The sequence below is a fragment of the Periplaneta americana genome, chromosome 5 (assembly GCF_040183065.1).
Source record: "Periplaneta americana isolate PAMFEO1 chromosome 5, P.americana_PAMFEO1_priV1, whole genome shotgun sequence".
Classification (NCBI taxonomy): Eukaryota; Metazoa; Arthropoda; class Insecta; order Blattodea; family Blattidae; genus Periplaneta; species Periplaneta americana.
This window is the reverse complement of record NC_091121.1, coordinates 29,767,124-29,793,535: the sequence shown is the minus strand read 5'-3', so window position 1 is coordinate 29,793,535 and position 26,412 is coordinate 29,767,124. Positions and strand designations below refer to the sequence as shown.

The 26,412-nt window shown below is 32.8% G+C and overlaps 1 protein-coding gene across 2 annotated transcripts in view; it reads right to left on the bottom strand.

The window, feature by feature from the left end:
• side (sidestep) overlaps positions 1–26,412 on the bottom strand; it is an 869,165-nt gene that overhangs the window by 358,699 nt on the left and 484,054 nt on the right. For both annotated transcript variants that reach the window (XM_069825478.1, XM_069825479.1), the window contains one exon: positions 22,834–22,970. In XM_069825478.1, the coding sequence (XP_069681579.1) occupies positions 22,834–22,970 (137 nt within the window). The remainder of the gene's footprint in view (positions 1–22,833; positions 22,971–26,412) is intronic.

Here is a 26,412-nt window from a genome sequence, read left to right as displayed (position 1 = left end):
ATTAATCGAACTAGTTTCTTGGGAATACCAAATTCAATAAGAATATGATATAATACTTCCCTCTTAACCGAGTCATATGCCTTTTTGAAATCTATGAATAACTGATGTACTGTACCCTTATACTCCCATTTTTCTCCATTATCTGTCGAATACAAAAAATCTGAATAATAATAATAATAATAATAATAATAATAATAATAATTCATAAAGTAACGGAATTTCCGTCCAGTTGGTAACACTATCTCTATTACTGATTTCGAGAATCGATATTTGGAACAGTGTTGCCAACACTTACTTTGTATCGCCGTCAGTCTAACACCTATAAAATAAAAATCCATCAGAATCCGTCAAAATTAAATAAAAATAATAAGACGCATTCAAAATATATATATATATATATATATATATATATATATATATATATAAAGCAAATTTTAACACAGCTTACTTATTAATCTTGATTAAAATTAAAATAACATGGTACGGCACGGGAGGAGCTGTTCAAAAAAAAAAAAAACGCAAGATCCGCCAAAAATTAAACAATTAAAAATTACAGCAGCTAAAATTCAAAAGGTGGTGCAAATCGTAATTTACGCCAGAAAATCTGTCACTCGTCAAAGCCATTCTTTTACCGTCCGCTACGTTGAAATTCCGTCAGTTTTGACGGAATTTCCGTTAGTTGGCAACACTGGTTGCAAGTAATAATTGAAATACTCGACAACAGCCGAAAAGACAAGAATCTGAAAATTGCTCTGTATTTGGATAAATATCTCATTCAGCCTCCGAATATCAAACTTTACTTTCCCTTGCTGACATCTAGGGAATGACGTGAACACTCCATTTTATTAATACAATTAGTAATGGCGGAATTTTCGTTCGGTATGACAATCGAAGCACTCTGTTCTAAAATTAATTTCCGTTAAAGTTCTGTCTGCTTGTCTAAGTGCTTCCTTATCTGGGACCGCCCGGGCCGTAACATATGTGATGCAATGTCAAGGTCTGCATTATCAATCCGACTTGCCTGTACTGTCCGTAAGTGGCCGGTGAGCTGCCTTCACAGCCGCTTGACTATTCTCGTTCTGCAGGCAGTGACAGTTCTAAACGCGGAGGCGCTCTGTGTTGCAGAAGAAGTAGTTTATTCCAGCGATAGATTCAAACATACTGAAATTCCTCGGTCAAGGTGAAAGTTGTCTTCGTTGTAATTTTAGACTGCGAGCACGGATATAATTTTATTTTACTGTTTATCTACACGAGGTCTAATAATTATGGATTTATTTCATAACATCTTCTGCTTTCTTCTTTATTTCTTTCCATCCCCTTCTTTTATATTCAGTAAAACCTCGATAAGACGCTCCCGCTTATTATGCTATCCCGTGTAATACGCTTTACGCTTTTTTTGTCCGGTTCCTGCACATTTCATATATAACGCCTTTATAAAATACCCCGTTTGTTGCGCTCAAGTCCCGCATAATACTCTGTTTTTGTGGAATATTTTCGATGTAATTTTCAGCAATATACTGTAACAGGAATGAAACATCTTGGTCACTGAACTCACTGGTGCCATTAACCTGAAAAGTATTGGTATTCGACCCTTATCTCCGCATTTAAACCTTTTTAGTACCTTAGTATACCCCACGCTCTTGTTACGCTCTCTTATTTGACTCTTCACCTGCGTGGTTAAAGCCTACATGCAGTTACAATACCTCACCCTCTTGCTAACGCTCTCTCTCAAACCGCATTCCTCACTCGGCCGTAATAAAATCCTGCAAATTTTTGCTGGACAGTTTCTTGTCCTTTTGTGTATTGAAGTGTCTGTGAATGTGATTACAATGAGTGTTAAACGAAAAGCGCTTTCTGTGTCGGAAAAATTGGAAATCTTACGAAAGTACGATGAGAACAGTACTCTTAATCAGAAACAACTCTCTGATTCAATTGGAATCCCATCAACGATATTAAGAACGAAAATAAAAGATCGCGACTCAATCACTACAGCTGCGACATCGGGAGGATGTAATTGCAGAAACTGAAGTGTGGTAAACATGAGGACTTTGAGAACACGCACACAGCAAACAACTATAAATGACTTTTTTTTTTCGAAAGAATTAAGTACGATACATATTCTAAATGTCTTTGACGTACAGTACAGTAATTACATAATGGAGTAATACTATATTATCTTTCATGAATCATGCATTTCAATAAAGAAAAATGATAATGGATACTGTATAAAAGTCAAAATTAGTATACCCGCCTAATACATGGTCCCGGTTAATACGCGGTTTACACCCGGTCCCTTGAACGGCGTCTTATCGGGGTTTTACTGTATTTCCTCTTTCATCTTTCTTGTTTCCCTTCTATTAACCTCTCCTTTCCTTTTGTATTTCTTGTCACAACACTATTACTTCTTTATAATTAATTTCTTTCTTCATTGCCTGATCTTTCACTTAATTTCTAATGTTTGCCTTTCTTTCTTTCTTTCTTTCTTTTCTTTCTTTATTTCCTTCGTTCTTTCTTTCTTTTTTTCCTTCTTATCCCTTGCTATCTACATTTTCCTTGCTATCTGTACAGACCGATTATTTAGTCCTGATAGCTCGACGATGCGAAAGAGGGGAAGTAATAGGAGTAGTGGGGAAAGCTTCGGAGTAGAGATAAGGGCGAGCGCAGTGTTACCAACTGGACGAAAATTCCGTCAAAACTGACGGAATTTCAACGTAGCGGAGGGAAAAAATTACTTTGACGGGTGACGGATTTTCTGGCGGAAATTACGATTTACATCGCCTTTTGACATTTTTGCTGCTGTCATTTTTAATTGTTTAATTTTTGGGAAATTTTACTTTTTATTTTAACAGCCCTGCCTGTTCCGTACTATGTTTAAGAATTCCCTGTTACAGATTTCCTCGTAATCAAGTTAAATGTTGACGAATTATTATTTTAATCAGGAGTAGTAAGTAAGTTGTGTTAAAATTTGCTTTATATGTATGTTGGTCCTTTGTTTTTTTTAATTTTGACGGATTCTGACGGATTTCCTGGTGTTATACTGACGGGGATACAATTTATGTGTTGGCAACACTGGGCGAGCGGCCAGTGAAGGAATGAAGTACAGCTTAACTGTTTTGAAACATACAGCTCTAATTCACGCTTGACATCCGATCGCTCTGAAGGCAAGCGACTGACTAACCCAAACACCCCTTGGCGTAACTAAATGGACTCGTCTGACCAGGCGCACATTGCCAGCGACTGTCAGGATTAAATAATCGTACTATATCTTCCTACATTTTTTTTACACGCTTCTTACTTCCTACATTACCTCTTCCTTTCTATAGTTTTCCATCCACTTTCTCGTTTCTATAATTTTTTATCTGCCTTTTCCTTCATGCATTTTTCTATCTACCTCTTCTTTCATACGCATCTTCCTCCGATTTCCTTTTCACATATTTATTCCTACCTCTTCCTACGTTTTCCTTTCAACGCTTTCCTATCCTTTTCTTCCTTTCTAAATTTACCTTCCTTTCTTTACGTAACTACAATTTCTTTCTTACATTTTCCTTTCTCTATTTTCATTTCTATTCCTCCCCTCCTACATTTTTCTTTCTACCTTTTCATTTTTACTTTTCCATTTTCATGTCTCCGTCCCTACATTTCTTTCAATTTTTACAGTACTTACTAAAACGTTATTCCCTTTATTTTCCTTCCCAGCGCTTCACTCCTATATTGTCATATTTACCTTCTCACATTTTTCTATTTTCTTTACTTTTCTTTCTTTCTCTTCCGTTTTACATCGTTCATTTTTTCTTAACTCTTTCTCTTTTTTCTACAACTATCTTTCTGTTTTTATTCCTATATATTCCTTCAAATAGCTTTGTATCTGTCACTCTATTATCTATTCTCCTCCATGTTTTTTAGCATTTTTCCTATTTTCTCTCTATTTTTAGAAATATAGGGTAATTGGGATATTTATTTCATCCATCTTATTCCTGACAGCTCTGTTAGAATATTATATTATCCCAGGTCTGCCTTACTTTACAATTTTTAGTTTTCTATGGTAAGTCGTACGTCTCTTGGTAACTCCTATGTGATGCTCAATGACGTACACCTGCACAGCTACCAAAGAAAACTCCCTTTCATATTACCACTAGAACTAATCTACTAAGCAAACTTTACAAACATAACACATTCATTCAAATATTATCAAAACAAATCAATCTCCTGAACCTATTTTTCTCTCACTTCCTCCATTTCTTTCCCTTTCACTCTTTTTCTACTATACTGTACGTATCATTTCACTCATTCCTCAATTTTACTCTCCCAATATTAATTTATTTATTCCTCTGTCATTTCATTCAATTTCTACCTTTGTCCAATCACATTCACATTTTAATATAGGCCTATAGTATAATTATATATCATATAGCCCTAAACGTAGATAATACAAAAATCCAGAATGTTTCAGTTTTCATTATTATGAAAAGGTATTTGCCAAGGTAAAAGGACCTAGTATTATATATCTTTTTAATCTCACTAAGTTTTTATATGTATATATATATATACATAAGTGTTCTACCCATGGGCAGGTCTTTCACTGCAAACCCAGCATTCTCATATCGTCTATCATCCTGCCCCGAACACTTCTCCCGATCACCATTCCTTCCAGTGCATCCTTCAGTAGGCAGTTTCTTCTCAGCCAGTGACCCAACCAATTCCTTTTTCTCTTTCTGATCAGTTTCAACATCATTCTTTCGTCACCCACTCTTTCCAACACAACTTAATTTCTTATTCTATCTGTCCACTTCACACGCTTCATTGTTCTCCATATCCACATTTCAAATGTTTCTAGTCGTTTCTCTTCACTTCGTCGTAATGTCCATGTTCCTACCCCGTACAATGCCACACACCACAGAAAGCACTCCACTAGTCTCTTCCTTAGTTCTTTTCCAGAGGTCCGCAGAAGATGATCCTTTTTCTATTATATACAGTATACGGTATATAAATAAACTTAGTGAGAATAAAAAGGGGTATAATGAAGAAAACAGAAGCAAAAATGTGCCATAAAATGAAACAGCAGTGTCTAGTTGCTTAATACAGTACTGCGAATAATTTACACTCAACATTTTAGTGACATATAACCTATTTAAATTATTAAATAATATCTTTAATTTATTAATCTAGTATTATGTCTCTTTTGCCTCGTGTAATTTTAACTTAAATAATAAACTTTAGACAATAGGCCTACTTATAGAAATTACGATTCTGAAACATGAAAATTAGACAAACATTTAACGTTTAGCTTAACATTGTTTTGAATTAAGTACTTTTAGGTCGATTTATTGATAATATAGGAAACATCTCTTCATTGTTCGACCTTTCTTCAACTTTTTTATTTCTTTCTACACGAAATATGAGAATTATTTCCAAAGTACGGGTTATTTCTCTTTGTGTTTGTAGATGTTAAATAGCTTATAGAGATATTCTCACCATGGCCTTCTAAATGTTCTACTTAGGAGGAAACAATTATTGTACATTAACTAATGTAGGTTGTAATAGCGATAGAGTGATAATTATACGGAGAAAAATACTTCAAAGAATCAGGGATTTGGTTTGTTGATATCAAACACATTTTTATACATTACTGCTGTACATTAAATTACTAAAATATTCATTATAAATCTCGACCACATTTTCAACCATGACAAGACCACAGACATGACAAAACATACAGAAAAAACATTTTCCGCTCTGTTCTTCATGTCATTTATACATTTCCGCACGGTCTTAGTTGCCACGACCTCTAGAATGGCAAAAAAAGTATCAAGTTTCAGAATTTCATTTCTTTTACGGAATGAAGAGGGGGGAGGAGAACACACTTGAATTTCTTCTCGCGTCTTTATTTTCACGCTGTTTTCTTCACATATAATGACGCTGTGCTTTTGAATAAGGCATATCATTAATAACGGACGCGTTTGTTTACAATGGCGAGGCATTCTCCTTGCTTACTAGATAGGATGCTTGTCACTGGAAACGCAAGGATAACATGAATATTCTTCCAGAACAGAAAGAAAGAAGAGAATGTTGCTCAGAATAAAGAAACTGATTGGAAGTTGATACCAATACAGAATTTAACGAGGTCTTGTCACTTGGCAGCGTCTGTTTACGTCTGTGTATAATGACGATATCGGGGACAAACATATTCAATACAAAATGTTGGCCTTATGTCGTATTTTTAAGGTATTTTTCTTTATTTTACATAAAAATATGAAGAATTTTCTTCGTATTGTAAGAGTTTTATTATTTTCTTTTATACTGACTAAAATTTGATGATTATAAAGGCAAATATAATTTAATCATCAATTTATACTAAGTTTCCAGGTCAATACGCCTAAAGACTATAGATTTAAATGAGAGAAACCTAAGAACCATCAAAAACCGAAGAAAAAGAGGTTCAAAGCAAGGTCTAACGCGCCAGCATGTTCAATAAGTTGTGTCTAAGTTATATTCCCATAGTGTAATAATTACATCAATTTGAACTATTTTGGAAGCAACAATAGATTTCATAGGACGACAAGCTCAGTGGAAGGATGGCACTGTAAATTTTGAAGAATGGTGAGGCTACCACTCAGTGAGTTCTGGTGATTTCGGAAGCGAAAATCCGCCATATTACCACAGTCTACTATATCAGCCACGAAGCTCAATAAGTAGTAAATATGCATCCATAGATAGTTGCTAACCACTAGGATCGCTACTATCGCCTCATTACAGACAATGCGAAATAGTACCTGCACAGTCTATTGTTCCTAGGTACCCTCATAAACTCAAGCTTCGTGACTGTATATAAGCCTACTAGATTGTGATAATACTATGTTATGAAAGCTCAGTACTGACAACGTCACAAAACAAAAAATCATCAGTTCGTACAAATTCGTAGGACTATACAGATATCAAATATATGCAGACGACGTTCAATTGTATATTTCAGCGCGTCCTGATGCACTAAATGATAGCATTAATAGTCTTAATGAAGGTCTTGATTCCATCTCTTCCTGGTCTCAACAATTTGGGCTTAACCTAAAAGCATGTAAATCACAGGCTATTCTGTTCGCGAACCGTAGATTAATTCCTGAAGTCAACGACCTGAATATTCCACCTGTGAAACTGGATAAAACAATCATCCCGTTTAGCTTTACCGTAAAAAATCTCGGAGTGCATTTCGAATCTAATCTTAGTTGGGATACGCATATTAAATATACATGTAAGAAGGCATTCTCTATTCTCCATTCACTAAAAAGATTGTATTATTATCCATCTAAATTAAAACAGACGCTGGTACAGACACTCACTCTACCTCACTTCGATTATTGCGACGTTTTGTTCAGTGATCTCAGGATTGATTCCGCCCAGAAACTACAGCGTGTTCATAACGCGTGCGTCCGCTTCATTTGTAATGTTCGATACTATGATCATATCTCACCTTCTTTCGAGAAGTTATCATGGCTTAGGTTACATGAGAGGAGAAATCTGCACTCACTTTCTCTCCTATATCGAATTATGCACACTTCATCCCCCTATTATTTATTCGCTCGTTTTCATACTCTCTCTCTCTATCATAATATTAATACTCGATCACAACGCGATAACACGCTAGAAATTCCACTTCACACATCATCTCTGTATTCCTCATCTTTCACTGTTGCTACCTCTCGTCACTGGAACTCTCTGCCGCCTGAAGTCAAGGGCTGCCGAACATTGAAATCTTTCAAATCCAAGTTAGAAAATTATCTTATGACGAGTTGCCAAACTAACTTACTATTATGACAAGTGTTGTATTGCATGTTTCCAGGTATTCACATTTTTTCATGTTCTAGTGATATTTAACTTATTTTATATTTTTGTTTTCATATTTTCCGATAATGGTATATCTCTAATGTGATAAGTTGAGCTATATATAAACATAATTTTCCTTACTGTGTATACTTAAAAATATTGTATTCATTGCATGCTTTGTACTGCACTATTGTATTACTAATATTAGTATTATCATTACTATTAGGCCTGTTATTATTTTATTTATTATTATTATTTTTATTAATATTATTATTATCATTATTATTATCATTACTATTCTTATTTATTATTATTATTATTATTATTATTATTATTATTATTATTATTATCAATAATTGTCTTATGTTTTATACTTTGTAGGCCTCATTTATTTTTGACCTGCTGTTCACATTTTATTATGCTTTTTTCTTTCTTTCTGTATGTTATATATTATGTCTGATTTCTTCTTACTTGTTGTTTACATTTTATTATTATTATCTTATTCAATTTTGTGTGTACTTTGTAAATTTGTAGTGTTTCTATAACGCAGTTTTTACTCCTGGTTGAGTGTTAGAGAAGGCCGTATGGCCTTAACTCTGCCAGGTTAAATAAGTCATTATTATTATTATTATTATTATTATTATTATTATTATTATTATTATACGCAAGACATAAAAAAATCCTAACCTATCCTGTCACAGATTCGTAAGCCTATATGCAAGGCATAGCATGAGTGTACACTAGTGTGAAACTTTCGAAGATATGTTAGTATGACTGAGAAGAGAGCTCTAAACACTTGAAGGTATGTTATATCTTTTAGGTTAAGAGCTTTCACAGTCTCCATCTCACGACAATGGAATTCCTTGTCACAAAGTATTAGGAGCTGCAAGGGAATAAACACTTTTAAAAACAACTTCAAGGATAACCTCCTTCATTCTAATTCATTCTAATTATACTGACTTTAACGGTCAATGACTGCATGGTTATTTCGTAATTTAGAGATTTTCACAAAATTTCTCATTATTTCTTCCTATTAATCTACCATTATTTGAAATATATTAAAACTGTATGTAGGCCTAAATTAGTTTAATTTTGTTACACAGATTTGTATTTTATTGTTTAATTCATAAGTAACTCTTGTATACACGTGACTTTTATCGAACGTAACTCATTTTGTTGTGATTTGTGTAACTTGTAAGTTCATTCATATAGGTTAGGTATGCATATTTTTTGCTGATTGAGTGTAAGAGAAGGCCTTACTGTCTAAACTTTGCCAGCTAAAATACATTATTATTATTATTATTATTATTATTATTATTATTATTATTATTATAAGTGGAGTGCGAGGAACAAACTCTGCGCTAGTTTAGCCAAATTCTAATATAGGTCTAGCAGTTACTGGCAGACGAGGTGAAGGATATAACTACCTGGAATATAAATATTGTAGAGATGTCCGCTTCTAATAGGGTCTTACACACGAAAATGATATTCCAACTTAGTCCACACCTGTGGAGTAACGGTCAGCGCGTCTGGCTGCGAAACTAGGTGGCCCGGGTGGCAAGTTACCTGGTTGAGGTTTTTACCGGGGTTTTCCCTCAACCCAATACGAGCAAATGCTGAGTAAATTTCGGTGCTGGACCCCGGACTCATTTCACCGGCATTATCACCTTCATATCATTCAGACTCTAAATAACCTAGATGTTGATACAGCGTCGTAAAATAACCCAATAAAATAAATAAAATAAATATTCCAACTTACCCTATCCTTTAGAACATCTACTGTACGTGGCGGAACTCTTGGATCCATGCCTTGCATGTTGTAGAATTGTTCCCAGCAACACGGCCTGAACTTCTCTAGTGATATTTGAAGTTTTTTAATTATAATAGGCTATATTTTAAGACACTATTCACATATATTCTCAATTAAAACGTACACTGTTAAGTAAACACCATTAATCTTTTAAATAAAAAGATCGAGACGGTTACAATCCTTGATTTATCACACGATTCTCCTAATTTGTTCGGAAATCTGAAATGTACTAAATTGCGTTATAATATAAGAACAATACTACGTTCTCTCTTGTGCTACCATTATTCGTGGAAGTAATAAAGTACTAAGTCAATATGTCATTAATATGAACTTCAAAATTCACTGAATCTTCGTTAAACACCGGTATGTTAATCAACTCACACTGATTGCACATCAGTCTTCGATTTGAAACCAAGTAAAGGAATCTTCTTAATTTGTATGTCACTGATTTGATTGTATTGTGCGATAAAATACATTCTATTAGAGTTTATTTAGCATTTCTATAATATACGCTTCAAGCAGCTATCACATATAAGTACAGAACATAAATTATCACGTTTTACATTGCAATGTAAGGTATTACGCATGTCCACTTCATGTCAGACTGAAAGTAACTGAAGGGAACTAGTTGCTTACCGATAGCCACACAGACTAGCAAGGAATGAGTCAAGCTTACTGCTCTTTCCAGATTTTTTGCTATATGTCTCCTGTTTTGAAAGTACACGGTGTGCTGTAAGGTGCGTTTCAATAGATATATTCCGTCAGAAATGATCTGATTATATGTGGGACAAACTTTACTCTGAACACCTGTCATGGTATGAGGATGCATAATTAGTCATAGGTAATTCCACAATATTTTATATAACTAGCTAGCTAGCTAGCCAGTACAAATTCAATTTATAAAACAAAAATGTTTATAGCCACTACCGTAAGAGCCAGGCTCGTGTATGGTGTGGTCTTAGCCAATAATATAACATAAAATTTACAAGGACAATTTACTAAATACAGTAAGTAACTTAATTCAAACCAATAAATAACACACAAAAAAAAAAAGAGAAAAAGATAGAAAAAATACATTTTATATAAGTAAATTGACAATCAGACAGAAGCCAGTGATATTCAATAAAAACATGAATACAGTCGACAGAAATAAAAGGTAAAAAAATACATTTGATACAATACAATAGCATCTAATTTAAAAATAAATTTCTACTGCAGGTAAATTTATCTAAGAAAATTAATACGTCGAATGGTACTTATTACGGCTATCTAATAGAAAATAGGTACACATAATGATAATAATGATAATAATAATGATAATGATAATAATTATAATTATAATAATAATAATAATAATAATAATAATAATAATAATAATAATAATGAAGACATTTACTTCAACATTACAAATTATGGACACCGAAGATGTAGACGTTTTGTAGATATGTTCAGTAACAATTAAAATTCGTATCAAAAACTTGGAGTGTACTATAAGCAGTAACATGAGCTGCAGCCAGGAAGTCAAAAGTAGGATAGCAATGGCCAAGGAAGCTTTTAATAGTAAAAGGAGCATCTTCTGCGAACCTCTGGAGGAAGAACTAAGGAAGAGACTAGTGAAGTGCTTTCTTTGGAGTGTAGCATTGTATGGGGCAGAAACATGGACATTGCGACGAAAAAAAGAGAAGCGACTAGAAGCATTTGAAATGTGGATATGGGGAAGAATGGAGAGTGTAAAATGGACAAATAGAATAAAAAACGAAGCTGTGTTGGAAAGAGTGGGTGAAGTCAGAATGATGCTGAAACTAATCAGGAAGAGGAAAAGGAATTGACTGGGTCACTGGCTGAGACGAAACTGCTTACTGAAGGATGCACTGGAAGGAATGGTGATCGGGAGAAGAGTTCGGGGCAGAAGAAGATATCAGATGATAGACAATATTAAGATGCAGTATATGGATCATATCCGGAGACTAAGAGGAAGGCAGAAAATAAGAAAGATTTGAGAATGCTGAGTTTGCAGTGAAAGACCTGTCCTCGGGCAAAAACACTATGAAAGAATGGAAGTTTGTATTGATACAATACATCGATCATCTAATACGTCATGTCACAGTTTTCTATAGAAATTCTACGACCTATCCTTTGGATAATTTTACGAAATCGGCTGAAAATTTACACCATACTAACTTCAGTTATTGCAAGGTCCCTTACTGCTGTGTGTCGTAAGCTGTTCAAAGAATCTTCATGAACCTATTTTCAAAACATACAAAGTGATTTTCGATATTTTTCAATAGTTTCGGCCTTGTAACTTGATGAAGTTGTCTATAATGTTTTTATAATCACCCGATACTTTCAATATAGTTTCATATGGCAAGAGAGGGGTAAAAAAGGAGAAATGTCAGTTAGCAACAAAGTAACAGCAGTGATGCCAACCTTTGGTTCTACACGTCACATTTACACGACATTGGTGTAATACGTAATTTAAAATGTAACAATAATTGTTCAATATCGTGTCAAGTTCTGTTTTGTTCTGAGTAAATAAATCACTATAAAATAAATTAAATAAATATATATTGATGTTCTGGCTGATATGTACAGGGACATCATTTTATTTTTACTTCAATTTTTATTGTACCTTAGTTTTTTAATGTACTTCACTCCCACCCCTCCATTAGTAAACTTCCAACCGTTCTCCACACAGAACCAAGCGTATAGAAGTGGATACATTTTAGCTGTACTGTATCGCATATCCTATTGTAATTTTTGTACTTTGTTACCGCTACATCCATAACTTTGAAAAATTATTATTTTGATTCATTTTAATTTATAACACAATTATGTATGCAGCTTAGTCCAATAACCTTTTCCGTCTGAAATACGGTAATAATTTTTTAGTTAATACGGAGGTACTTCGAAAGTTCCAAGGATAATAACATGTGTACATAAGAAAGCAATTTGTAAAATGATTTTCCAAAATTTAGAAATACTGAATTTATATTGTGGGTACATCTTTTTCCGATGATGTTTCATTTTAAAAACAAAGACACTTTTAATGCTAATCAAATCATTCATAATATCAGTACAAAAAAACAAATAAGTTCTTCTTTACCTGTTCTTAGTTTCAGCTGTTATAAAAAGCGAATTTACTATTTATATATTACGATTTTCAATTATTCGAATAGGATAAGAATAGGTTCAGAATAGATTTAACAGAATTTCTACATACTGTATGACGCTCGACGTATGAGGAAAAAAATGCGAGAGAAGGAATTAGAAGCGTGGGCTAAGCTACCTCAGAAAGGTCTTGGCGTAGAGCTATACAGCGAGTTTAGTCCGGCGAATTCCTGGATACGACATCGTGAAGGCCTAACCTCTAGCGAGTGGCGCAAAGCCATTAAAATGACTGCACACGTATCTTCCGTACGTTCCCTTCCGGGCAGGACTCGAGACAACATCCTCTGTCGGCGATGCCACAGAGAGCCAGAAACACTTGCACATGTTCTGGGCTCTTGTCCGCACGGTGAAGTACTCCGTAACTCACGACACCATAGAATTCGTTCGATGATCGCCGAACAGTTTAGATCAATAAATTTTCAAGTGTTCGAAGAAGTTCACGGACTGGCAGACAATGCCAGTACAAGAAGAATAGACATGATTGCCATCCCGCCAAATAACAACAATGGCTACATCATCGATCCCACCGTTAGATTTGAAAAAAAAAAAGAACCAACTTGAAGATGTAAATAGGGAAAAAAACGACATCATGGACAAATACGGTCTACAACAAATTGAAGTAATAGGCCTTATGGTTGGAGGGCGCGGAACTATTCCCGATTTCTTCTTCCAGACCTGGCAACGTTTCGGCCTACAGAGGAAGGCAATTGATGACATCGTTCTTGCAGCTCTGAGAGGATCAATATTTGTACTGCGCAACCATCTCTACGGTCAACAGAGATCTTCAACTAATTACTTAGTAGCTACTTATTTATTCAGTCATTTCTTGTCGTTGTTGTAAGACTCCCTTCAACTTAAACATATGTATATTATTTATACTTCCAACTGCCTATTGCACAATATGCTCTGTCTTTGTGGCAGCCTGTTAATACAGCGAGCTGTTATCGTTTAGATAAATAAATAAAATTCATATAATATTCTACACAATTGATAAATTGCTTATGCTTGCATATTGAATCAACCTGCTTCTTACATGTTTTTATTTTCAGAGAAAGGATTTCTAGGTGCTAAAAAGGGAGATTTAGGTATTTATACAATAAAAGTTAGAACTTTTAGGAGTTTATATAAAATTGACAATTAATAATTTCAATTTTAATAACGATTCCACTTTAGGTGAAATTTATGTGTAAACAACTAATGCTGAAGAGTCAAATTCTATCAGTCAGAGACTGATTGTTGATTGGTCAGTTACATTTCGCACAACATCGGTGCATCGACGTGAAAACTAATGTGTAAGCTCTGGTGTAACTTGAACTACCTACCACATCTTTTTTTTAAGAATGGAATTTTCCAAACGAACTACAGTTCCGGGAAATAGGTAGAACGTTTGTCACAGTTATATATGTAGGATATATATATATATATATATATATATATATATTATTTTTTAGTCCTGCTTACACTTTGTATTTATATTTTTATAGACAACATGCAGTATATTATTCTAGTATTTATTTATTTAGCTAGTAAGTAAAGTGAGTACAATTAAAAACTATAGGCCTACAGCAAAAAATGTTTTAGCCACTACCGTAAGAGACAGTTTACTAAATACACTAATTAACTTAATTCAGACCGACAACTAATACACAAGAAAAAAATAAAGAAAAAAAGAGAAGAAAAACACATTTAATATAAATTGACAATCGAAAAAAGCCAGTGACATTCAATAACAACATGAATATAGCTGACAGAAATAGAAAGGTAAGAAAATACGTAACTTTGTTAATATTATATTATATCATGATTAATTGTGTAAATTTCTCACTTAATACGTTCAATCTTAAAATATTTGAAATTTTCAAAAATGATTTGTAATTTTATTTATTCTTATTCTTCAGGATACATTCGTGAATATTAATATTATTTGAAGTTACCAGACTAATGTTTGTCTCTAAGATAAACTTTTTTTTTTTTTAAATTTTGTGTAGTCTTGCATTTTTAATAGTATACCGGTATTTCTATTAAATATACCGCAAATACTAAAAATACGCTTTTCAGTCACAAATATAGCTTTAGGCATTTAAAGGAGTTTATTGTTCATATAGGCGTTTTAGGTCCTATATAATTTTAATAGTGGGTTCCTGCGTACATGAGACATAGAAATATCTGAATAAGATACGTCTAGGACGTACGATGTAGCAAACTAGACAGCTACGCAACTAGAAATTCATTCCCTAATTATATATTATTATATAAGTTCTGACTTATTCCATATTTAAAAGTTATCATGCTTACGTATGATCTATCGAATTATGAAAAAATTAAATGAAATAATATTTTTGTTATATAAATGATGCATATAAGAAGAAAAGCAAATCTTCAGCGCAGTTAAGCTCGTCTGAGAAATCAAAGTAGGTTTAATTTTGTAATTCCATCGTATTTTTTCTGTGTTCATATTGCAGACAAAGCTACAACGAATTCTATAGGATATTGCAAGTAAGCTTCATAATGATTTAGACATCTTGAAAAGTTAAAAAGAAATTGAGCACTGCACTTAGATTTCATAAGAATATCTATTCCCCTCTGATCTCACGGTAAGAGCCAATTAAGAAAACTTAATCAATTATAACAGAGATTTAAAAGGAAATATTACAAAAATACTAGTAATAGGGAAAATCTACAAGGATACAACGCAGAATTTTAACCTGAGATCGGAAGGCAACAATGCCAGAAAGGAGAGAGGATTATCGATGCAAGGAATGCAAATGGCGTCAACTTATATAGAAAGATTTACCGTACTTTTCCGTTTTAAGCGACATCTCTTAAGTCTCTGGTGTGCGGCAGAAGGGCTTAAGTCACTTTATGCAAACTTTACAAAGATTTAAACAACTGCTGTAAATCCGAAGAGTAATATGTTTCGGTTATTTTATAATTTCCGTTGTTTTTAACGTTACTGGTTTTAGGATCTCTTTTAGGAAACGGCTATAATAGGCTAAATGGATATAAAATTGAAATTTTACATCACTAAAATTAAAGACTTAAGCCCTTTGCCCGCTCATCGGAGAATGTTACTGATGAAAAAGTAATGACATTTAAAAAAACAAAAGTTTATTTTGATCTCTCAAAGGCCTTTTAGACTGTTTCGGTCCGGTTTTTTGGGTAACACATATTTTCGGTCAAAAGGCATATCGGTCAATACTACATTTCGGTCATATGGACATTACGATATCACAATTTTCGGTCATGTCTACTTTAGCTGAAACTGTTTATCATAATTTAACTCGAATGGTAATTTTGTCATTTATATTCTTGTTCACACAATTTTGTTTTCTTTATCTTGGCAACATTATTTTAAGAACCACTTTCGCTTTAATCCTTTCTACATTGCATGAAACTTACAAGTGCAAAATGGTTGAAATAATTAACAACACTGAGAATAAACCAATGCTTATCCTAAACCAATATTATTATCAGTTCATTACCACAAAAAAAATTCAGGAGAGAGATTCATGTACAGTCTGAGAAAAAGTTTTGCCGCACAGATACTTTATAAGTCCCAGAAATGAGGTAGTGCGCATGATCAGACATACAACGAAACAATTGTAATATGCGTTACAAGAGCGGTATGTTGAAGTTTTCATGTTCGAGGAAAAGTTTGAAAAAGTGAAACGTAGTTGCGCTTTTTTAATTTGCGAGAATTGAAAGAAAACATACCGCTCGTGTATCGTACATTATTTTGTGCGAAGATCGTTTATTACATACCTGAAAGAGGAATTTCTAATTAGTCGCAATGAAATCTCCATCTTGGTTTCTGTTCAATGACGGCAAATTTGCAAAACAAAAATATCTATCTTCAACATTGTTGCTTCAAAATGTTTTCTGAGTTTACTATACTCCAGCTGTCCGTGTTATACGTCTGTCTTTTTTTTTCCCCCAGTCTATGACGAGTCTGGAATCTTGTTGATTTTTTCACGGCTTCCTTAATGTTACTTGCATCACGAATGCTGTAACTTTAGTGGAGTTGTAGAGTTTACTTAATTTTTGCAAATATTTAAAAACAATAATTAACAGTGCAATTTAGGTGAAATTGCAGTGGTAATTTTCCAATTCATAATTATTACTATATTGAACGTCTCTAAAAATGATATGTTAAAAGCCTAAAGCAGTAAAATCAATATGTCACTTAAGCGGTAAGAAGAGGGAAATTGTTGTGTGTGTTACGTTGGGAATACTGAATGTGGAATTTTAGACTCTCCGCCGATTGATTTTGTGCGGAAACCAAGCAAATGCGCACGATCTTGCACAATAGTAATATGCGTTACAAGAGCGGTATGTTGAAGTTTTCATATTCGAGGAAAAGTTTGAAAAAGCAAAATGTAGTTGACCTTTTTTAATTTGCGAGAATTGAAAGAAAACATACCGCTCGTATATCGTACATTATTTTGTGCGAAGATCGTTTATTACATACCTGAAAGAGGAATTTCTAATTAGTCGCAATGAAATCTCCATCTTGGTTTCTGTTCAATGACGGCAATTTTGCAAAACAAAAATATCTATCTTCAACATTGTTGTTTTAAAATGTTTTCTGTGTTTACTATATTCCAGCTGTCCGTGTTATAAGTCTGTCTTTTTTTTTCCCCAGTCTATGACGAGTCTGGAATCTTGTTGATTTTTTCACGGCTTCCTTAATGTTACTTGCATCACGAATGCAGTAACTTTAGTAGAGTTGTAGAGTTTACTTAATTTTTGCAAATATTTAAAAACAATAATTAGCAATGCAATTTAGGTGAAATTGCAGTGGTAAGTTTCCAATTTATAATTATTACTATATTGAACGTTTCTAAAAATAATATGTTTAAAGCCTAAAGAAGTAAAATCAATATGTCACTTAAGCGGTAAGAAGAGGGAAATTGTTATGTATGTTAGGTTGGGAATACTGAATGTGGAATTTTAGACTTTCCGCTGATTGGTTTTGTGTGGAAACCAAGCAAATACGCACGATCTCGCACAAAATTAATTTTATTACCTCAACTAGTCGTTCTCTTGTGAACCATGTCGCACGTCCTGTAATCATGCGCATTACCTCCTTTCTGGGACTTATAAAGTATCTATGCGACAAAACTTTATTATAAAACTGTACAGACCCAGAAACAAAATTTGGGCCACATACTGCGCATGCTCAGTTAGCGCGTGCACAGATCTTTAAAAATTAAAGCAATAACATTTTTAAAGAAGCACTGACAGTGCGTGTATTTATGTTTGGAAATGAAAGTGAGTTATAAACACAACAGGAAAAAGATATAGTTCACAGATATGTGCTTTAATATGTGCATCGGGCTATACTTTCAGAAAATATATCCCAAAGAACACCACTATGTAAAGAATTACAAACTTTTACTTTAGAAGACAACTGATCACGAAATTAACTGCGACGTGAATGGAACATCTCAGCTCATTAGATCCAATACTTTTCAAAATAAAACATATTTCAATTTTTAATCAATCATTAATTGAAATATCACTTTTAATTATCATTTTTTTATTTTTTGGCTTTGTGCATTTGACTGTGACTTCTCAATGAATAGGGGAAGAATTCTGCGTATTGATTTATTTCTGTCAGTAAATTAGTGTAGAAATTTAATTTTTCATTTCTATGAGACTTTTTCTCCAATTTTTAAGTTGAGTGTGCCCTTAAATGCCATCTACCTGGCCCGGGATCGAACCCGCAACCTTGGGCATAGAAGGCCAGCGCTATACCAACTTGCCAACCAGGTCGACTATAGTAATGTCTACTAAAAGATTTGAAAGACAAATGTGCGAATTGCAGGAGCATAACAATTCTATACAGTCTGGTAAAAATATATGTACTGTACACATTTTAAGTAACTGACATGTTCAAATTGCGGAAAATATTTTAATTGTAAAACAATCAAGATTTCGTTTAGGACGTGGTTATACAGCTTATTTCTACCTTAAATTATGAATGAAAGAAAAGGATTTAATTTGCATACATAAAATGTTAAATGTTATGTTTTATTTAACGACGCTCGCAACTGCAGAGGTTATATCAGCGTCGCCGGATGTGCCGGTATTTTGTCCCGCAGGAGTTCTTTTACATGCCAGTAAATCTACTGACATGAGCCTATCGCATTTAAGCACACTTAAATGCCATCGACCTGGCCCAGGATCGAACCCGCAACCTTGGGCATAGAAGGTCTGCGCTATACCAACTCGCCAACCAGGTCGACGCCTACATAAATGTAAGTATTAATTTAAAGACAGCTTGTCATCAAATAAATATAGGCCTATCTGATTTATGCAATATTTTAACATTTCATAATGTGCATTTGAAATTAATTTTGGGAATATAATCCCTTTATAATCTCTTCTCCTACAAAGACCTTCTTAGAACTTGAATTTTGTACTTTTCATATGCCTTTATTTAAGCTTCTTTCTTCAAATGAAATGCTAGTTAATTTTTTTATTTTATTAAAGGACATTTTCTAGATCTACATGCAAAATATGCAAAATTTACTGTGTAAATAGAGGTAAATCAACATGCTTTAACGAACAAGTATGCTTATTTCTTTAGAAAAATAACGTATTTGAATATAACGAAATTTTACTATTCTATTTTATTTATTAACATTCCATGGTATTTATAAATTGCTTACAGCTATAATATGGAACAAGTAAAAAAACTTAATACTATTATAAAATCTTAATTTAGAGTCACAGTTTAGATGAAATATATATAGACGAGATTTACAATATAGTCTACTAGTACAACACAAATTTTACTATCAATTTCATGAAGTGTTATTGAATGTCATGAATTCACCTACAGAATAGAAGGCGTGAGATATTAGGTACTTCTTTAATTTGGCCCTAAATAATTTTATGTTTTGAGTTTTATTTTTTATATCGATAGGGAGGCTATTAAAAATTTTTACTGTCATATAACGCTTTCCTTTGTGATAGCACGATAGACTTGCCGATGGAGTATGAAAGTCATTTTTTGGCTTGTATTTATGCTATGAACTGTTGAATTAGTTACAAAGTTTTCACGATTACATACGAGGAAGATTATTAATGAAAAGATATACTGAAAAGCCATGAGCATTATTTGTAGTTTTTTGAAAATAGTCCTACAAGATTCCCTAGATTTGGCACCTACTATTATTCTAATTACTCTTTTTTGTAATAGAAATATACTGTTACTATCTGTGGAATTTCCCCAGAATATTATTCCAAAACTCATTACCGAGTGGAAGTATGCAAAGTATATTGTTTTTAAGGTATTGATATTTACTGTCTTTTGCATAGATCTAATAGCAAAACAAGCTGAATTTAGTTTGGGGGTAATTTCTTTAATATGATTTTTAATGTTAGAGGTCCGCAGGATTTTGTATATTACTGTATAACGTTGAATTTCCACGTTTTCATATCCTCTTACAGTTTCTTATCTCATTTTTTAATTTTATGCCGGATCGTCTTCGCTCGGTTTTTGCGTAGATATGTCATTCGTTCCATTACTCCAATTATTGAGAGAAAGACGTTTAAGTTTATGTTTATTTAGTCGTAACACATCTCGCTGTTTGGGATAGATGTAACAAAGATTCGCTGTATTTGGTCACCATGGAAACATAATCTATACTAATAATAAATCTGTAGCCAAAATTTTTCTGGTAAGTTTCGATTTTCCAAAAATAATTGGTGTTAACATGTATAATTAACCATCCTGAAACCGAAAATCGCTTTTTTGAAATTTTTGTTTGTCTGTCTGTCTCTCTGTCTGTCTGTCTGTCTGTCTGTCTGGATGTTTGTTACCTTTTCATGCGATAATGGCTAAACCGATTTACATGAAAATTGGAATATAAATTAAGTTCGTTGTAACTTAGATTTTAGGCTATATGGCATTCAAAATACATTATTTAAAAGGGGGGGTTATAAGGGAGCTTGAATGAAATAAATCGAAATATCTCCCTTATTATTAATTTTCATGAAAAATATTACATAACAAACGTTTCTTTAAAAATAATTTCCGATAAGTCTTACTCTATACAAAATTTTGATAGGGCTGACATTTAATGAGATAAATTAGTTTTAAAATTACAATAACAATGCCATCTAAGGCGCTGTACTGAAATAAAAACAAATGACTTCGTCTAGAAGGGGCCTTGGACAGCAACAATCGAAAGCTATTAAACATAGCCTACAAAGAATGTTTCTGTGTTTCTATGAAGTAATATCGAAAGCTAATTAATTGTTTAATTGTTATTTCACCATTGGAAATTGTAGTTTCTCTAGATGGACATAATTCTACAATGTTATTACAGTAACTTTTGAAACATATAGCAAGTAATATAAAATATACACATTAAAACTAAATGATATATCAATCTTCATTAAACTCTGTTTGCATGTAATATTAAGAAACATGTTAAAGGAATTGTCATTGCACCAAATGATTGCTCTCTGGACCAAAATGATGGCATTTTAATTATTTAAATACAATTTAAATTAAGTAACATATTAAACGATTTATCCTTCTATCAAACACGAATCTTCCCTGGATCAAACCTCCTATTTTAATTATGTAATTACTTTATATTTATTTGTAACAGGTGCAGCGGAGCGCACGGGTACGGCTAGTATCATTATAAAGAAATAATCTTTGTCTTCTCATTCGAAATCTAATTAATTGTTTAATTATTATTTCACCATTGGAAATTGTAGTTTCTCTAGATGGACATAATTCTACAAAGTTATTACAGTAACTTTTGAAACATATAGCAAGTAATATAAAATATACACATAAAACTAAATGATATATCGATCTTCATTAAACTATGTTTGCATGTAATAACAATTAAGAAACATGTTGAAGGAATTGTCATTGCAACAAATGATTGCTCTCTGGACCAAAATGATGGCATTTTAATTATTTAAATATAATTTAAATTAAGTAACATATTAAACGATTTATCCTTCTATCAAACACGAATGTTCCCTGGATCAAACGTCCTATTTTAATTATGTAATTACTTTATATTTATTTGTAACAGGTGCAGCGGAGCGCACGGGTACGGCTAGTATCATTATAAAGAAATAATCTTTGTCTTCTCATTCGAAAGCTAATTAATTGTTTAATTATTATTTCACCGTTGGAAATTGTAGTTTCTCTAGATGGACATAATTCTACAAAGTTATTACAGTAACTTTTGAAACATATGGCAAGTGATATAAAATATACACATTAAAACTAAATGATATGTCAATCTTCATTAAACTATGTTTGCATGTAATATTAAGAAACATATTAAAGGAATTGTCATTGCACCAAATGATTGCTCTCTGGACCAAAATGATGGCATTTTAATTATTTAAATTTAATTTAAATTAAGTAACTTATTAAACGATTTATCCTTCTATCAAACACGAATCTTCCCTGGATCAAACGTCCTATTTTAATTATGTAATTACTTTATATTTATTTGTAACAGGTGCAGCGGAGCGCACGGGTACGGCTAGTATCATTATAAAGAAATAATCTTTGTCTTCTCATTCGAAAGCTAATTAATTGTTTAATTATTATTTCACCATTGGAAATTGTAGTTTCTCTAGATGGACATAATTCTACAAAGTTATTACAGTAACTTTTGAAACATATGGCAAGTAATATAAAATATACACATTAAAACTAAATGATATGTCAATCTTCATTAAACTATGTTTGCATGTAATATTAAGAAACATATTAAAGGAATTGTCATTGCACCAAATGATTGCTCTCTGGACCAAAATGATGGCATTTTAATTATTTAAATATAATTTAAATTAAGTAACTTATTAAACGATTTATCCTTCTATCAAACACGAATGTTCCCTGGATCAAACGTCCTATTTTAATTATGTAATTATTTTATATTTATTTGTAACAGGTGCAGCGGAGCACACGGGTACGGCTAGTGTCATTATAAAGAAATAATCTTTGTCTTCTCATTCGAAAGCCAAAATGTAATATTTTTGGGACTTACCCCGTGGTACCACGTGACCGAGGTCGGTTCTGGCTGGGGGTTGGCCCTCACCTCGCAGGACAAGTTCACATCATCCCCCTCTTTGAGAGCCCCCAGGTCGATATTGGACTCCAGTTGTACCGTCACTGTGGGCGGGTCTGCATGGAAACAGAGAGAAAGAATATATACCTACACAAGCAAATGAAATCCATAAACATTCGTTCGGCTCATCCCGGCGAAAATGAAATGGAGCCGCTGCCGCAGTAACAACACAGATATTCATGCAACCTCGTCGACCCATCACCACTCCGTGTGTAAAAAATACATCCAGCGAACCTGGTTTGCCTCCAATATTTGATCCCTGTGTAGTATCGCGTGTCTTGTGTATAAAATGTTGTCTAATTAAATGCTAGCATGTTACATAACTCAAATTAAGGCTTCGTACATACGTATATGAAGCTGTAATTTGGAAACAAGAACTGATATTTCTGTTCCTGCAACATCATTGCTTTCCGCCTCCCTCCTGTTTTCCTTATCTTGTGGTCTCAATATTTACTTTCTTCTCTTCCTCCTATCGTCCCCAGTTTACGGTTTCTTTATTAATTCTTGAATAACTTGTAGACATATATCATTCCGTCTGCTTCTCATCTCCTAATATTTTTCTCTACTTAGCATTTCCTTCCTCAAATCTTTTATTATTTAGTTTTGTAATTTTTTAGTTTATTCGTTCCTATAAATGGGTATACCATTGTTTTATTCTTTCATCCATTCCATTGGTAAGCATTCATTCAATTTCCATGTTTTCATTAATCCACACATTCATTCGTTCATTAAATTATTCACTCGTTCAGTATGTATTCATTCACTCTCCGCTTATTCTTCTATCTATATATCGGTCAAATTGAACATTAATTGATAAATTCATCCATTATATGAATCAGTTATGTATTCACTTACTCTCAATCCATCCATCTATCCATAAATCCAAATATACATTCATTCATTCATTGAAATACTCACTCCTTCAATATATATTAATTTATTCATTCTCCATCCATCAACCTATCTATGAATTCACCCACTAACTCCTTCATTCACTTGTTATATAATTATTTCTCTTCATTATATTCATATGTATCTTTGTTATTAAACTGTTAATTAATTCATTGAATTATTTACATTAATGTGCATTATTCAGTCCACCTGCATTCATCTCTTAGTTAATTAATTAATTAATTAATTCATGCATTCATTCAATTTATGCGTTAATTTACTCCCAATTAATATATTACACACATCAATACAAATAATAATTCATCCTTTGAAATACGAGTGTTTGTTCCCTTAATATGCAATCTAAACATTCATCTATTCATTCAAAAAGTATTGATACACTCTCTATCCATCCATTCATCCATAAATCAAAATATTCATTCATCACTGTTTAATTCCTTAAATATACAAGTACATTCATCTAATCATTCATTCATTCATTAAAAACGCATTTTTCATTCATTCACTCAATTATTCCTTCAATATTTCATGTGTTCACTCACTCGTTCATTTATCCATTCATTAATACATTTTTTCATTTATTAATTTAATCGTACACAAGTTTACATATTATCTAATTACTAATAATTAATTCATTAATTTATTTTTCCAATACGAATTTATTCTCTCATTCATTCAATATTTCATAAATGTATTAATTCGTTCAATCCATATTTCATATTCTGTACTTACTAATTAATTCAGTCATTCATAATTCACTGCGAGAAGCCCAGATTTAACACCATTGAATTTGTTTCTGTGGGAATAGCTTAAGGAAAAGATGTACGCCACGAAACCTCAGGATGTGATTATTTTAGAAGCGGTAATTCCAGAGAAGTGTGGTCGGGTACCAAATGATATGTTTGTGAGGGCAGTACATTACGTTCAGCCACGTCTGGAAAAATGTGCAGCAAATGTTGGTGCTTAAGTTAAATTTGAAGTAACCCTAATTACTGTACTACTGTTTCATTGTAATGTGATCCTCTGATGTAATGTCATTTGTGTGTAATAAATGAATGAAAAGTTGGATATAAATATGGGTCGCTCTGTATATTAACTGACAAAAGACACAGCTTGAGCATGGAAAATTTGGAGAAGATTATTGTTATTACTCCAGAGAAAATTGCGATGAGTGAAGGTGTTTTAAGGGTATATGTATGTGTATCAGAAAATGCAGGCTCTAAATTTCTAAAATTTTATAAGAAAATAATCTCACAATTAGAGAAAAATTGCAAGGTACCACAACAAGACTTATTAGAAATTAAATATCTGATAAAAGCATAAAAACCTTACCAATAATATTTTTCAAACTAGTTTCATAGAAGTATTAAACAAAATGTGCAGTTACTTCTTTTGGTAACCATAACATTGTTATGGTCTCTCTGACATCTTTAATATTTTTCCTGCATGTAATAAACACTTATTTCTGAAAAGTAGACTACTCTCAGACATGTAGAGTTGTTTATTTTAATACAATTAATTTTTTATTTGTTCTATATAAAATATATTAAAACTTACATAATGTTTTGTGACCTAATTTTTCTATTTTCAAAGAAATGGGCATTATTGTAGTCTACCTTTCACATAAATGCATGTTAAATCAGTGTACAAAATTTCAGAATTCTATCTCTAATGGTTGTGAAGTTATGAAATATTGTGTGAACATTTTCAAATTTTGGAAAATTTAATTTAAAATAAAAAGTGAATTCTTAAAAATATTATTAGTAACCTTTTTTATACTTTTATCAGATATTTAATTACTAATAAGTCTCGTTGTGGTACCTTGTAATTTTTTACCAATTGTGAGTTCATTTCCTTATAAAATTTTATAAATTTAGAGCCTGCATTTTCTGATAATATTTGTGGTCGTTCACGTACATATATCCTTAACTTTTTGATGGCATAACTTTTGTTCCTTAGAAATAAATGTATTTTTGACAGACTATTATAGCATTTTAAGTGATTAGTTGATAATTTTATAAGCTTATTTTAGGTGCCTAATCATACACATTTTAGTGTCCTAAAATCTCGTGTCTAGTTGAGACTATGCTTTTTTTGTTACTAAATTTATTGGTCTAAAGTAAGTTTTATTAAAATGTTGAAATAAAATTGTAACTTTACATATGTAAGAAAGAGAGTCAGCTGCTTATTAATGATTTATAAATATGCATCGTTAGGAAATCCATGTGCTATCTCTAGTAAAATAGAGTAGAGAATTGGGTTCCGGCGTTTGTAAAGGGAAGAGGGAGGCAGTCTTGTACATCGCTGAAATTACATAGCGCCATTGTTACGGTCATTAACTCAAGATACACCCAATAGCAGAGTAGAGCCAACTCCCAAATGTGTGCGAAGTTTAATGGTCCTTTCCTTCCTCCATGACAAAGTTTAATCAGAATGCATAGGCTGCTGGCATTGTAACCAAATGGTTTGTTGAGTTCATGTGCCGGTGACCCCGGAGCTGCAAGATTGGGTAGCCAGACGACCCCACATTTCTGTTACAGATGATTAGAACCTCTAAGCTCTCGGATGTCGCTTTGGGTGGAAAAC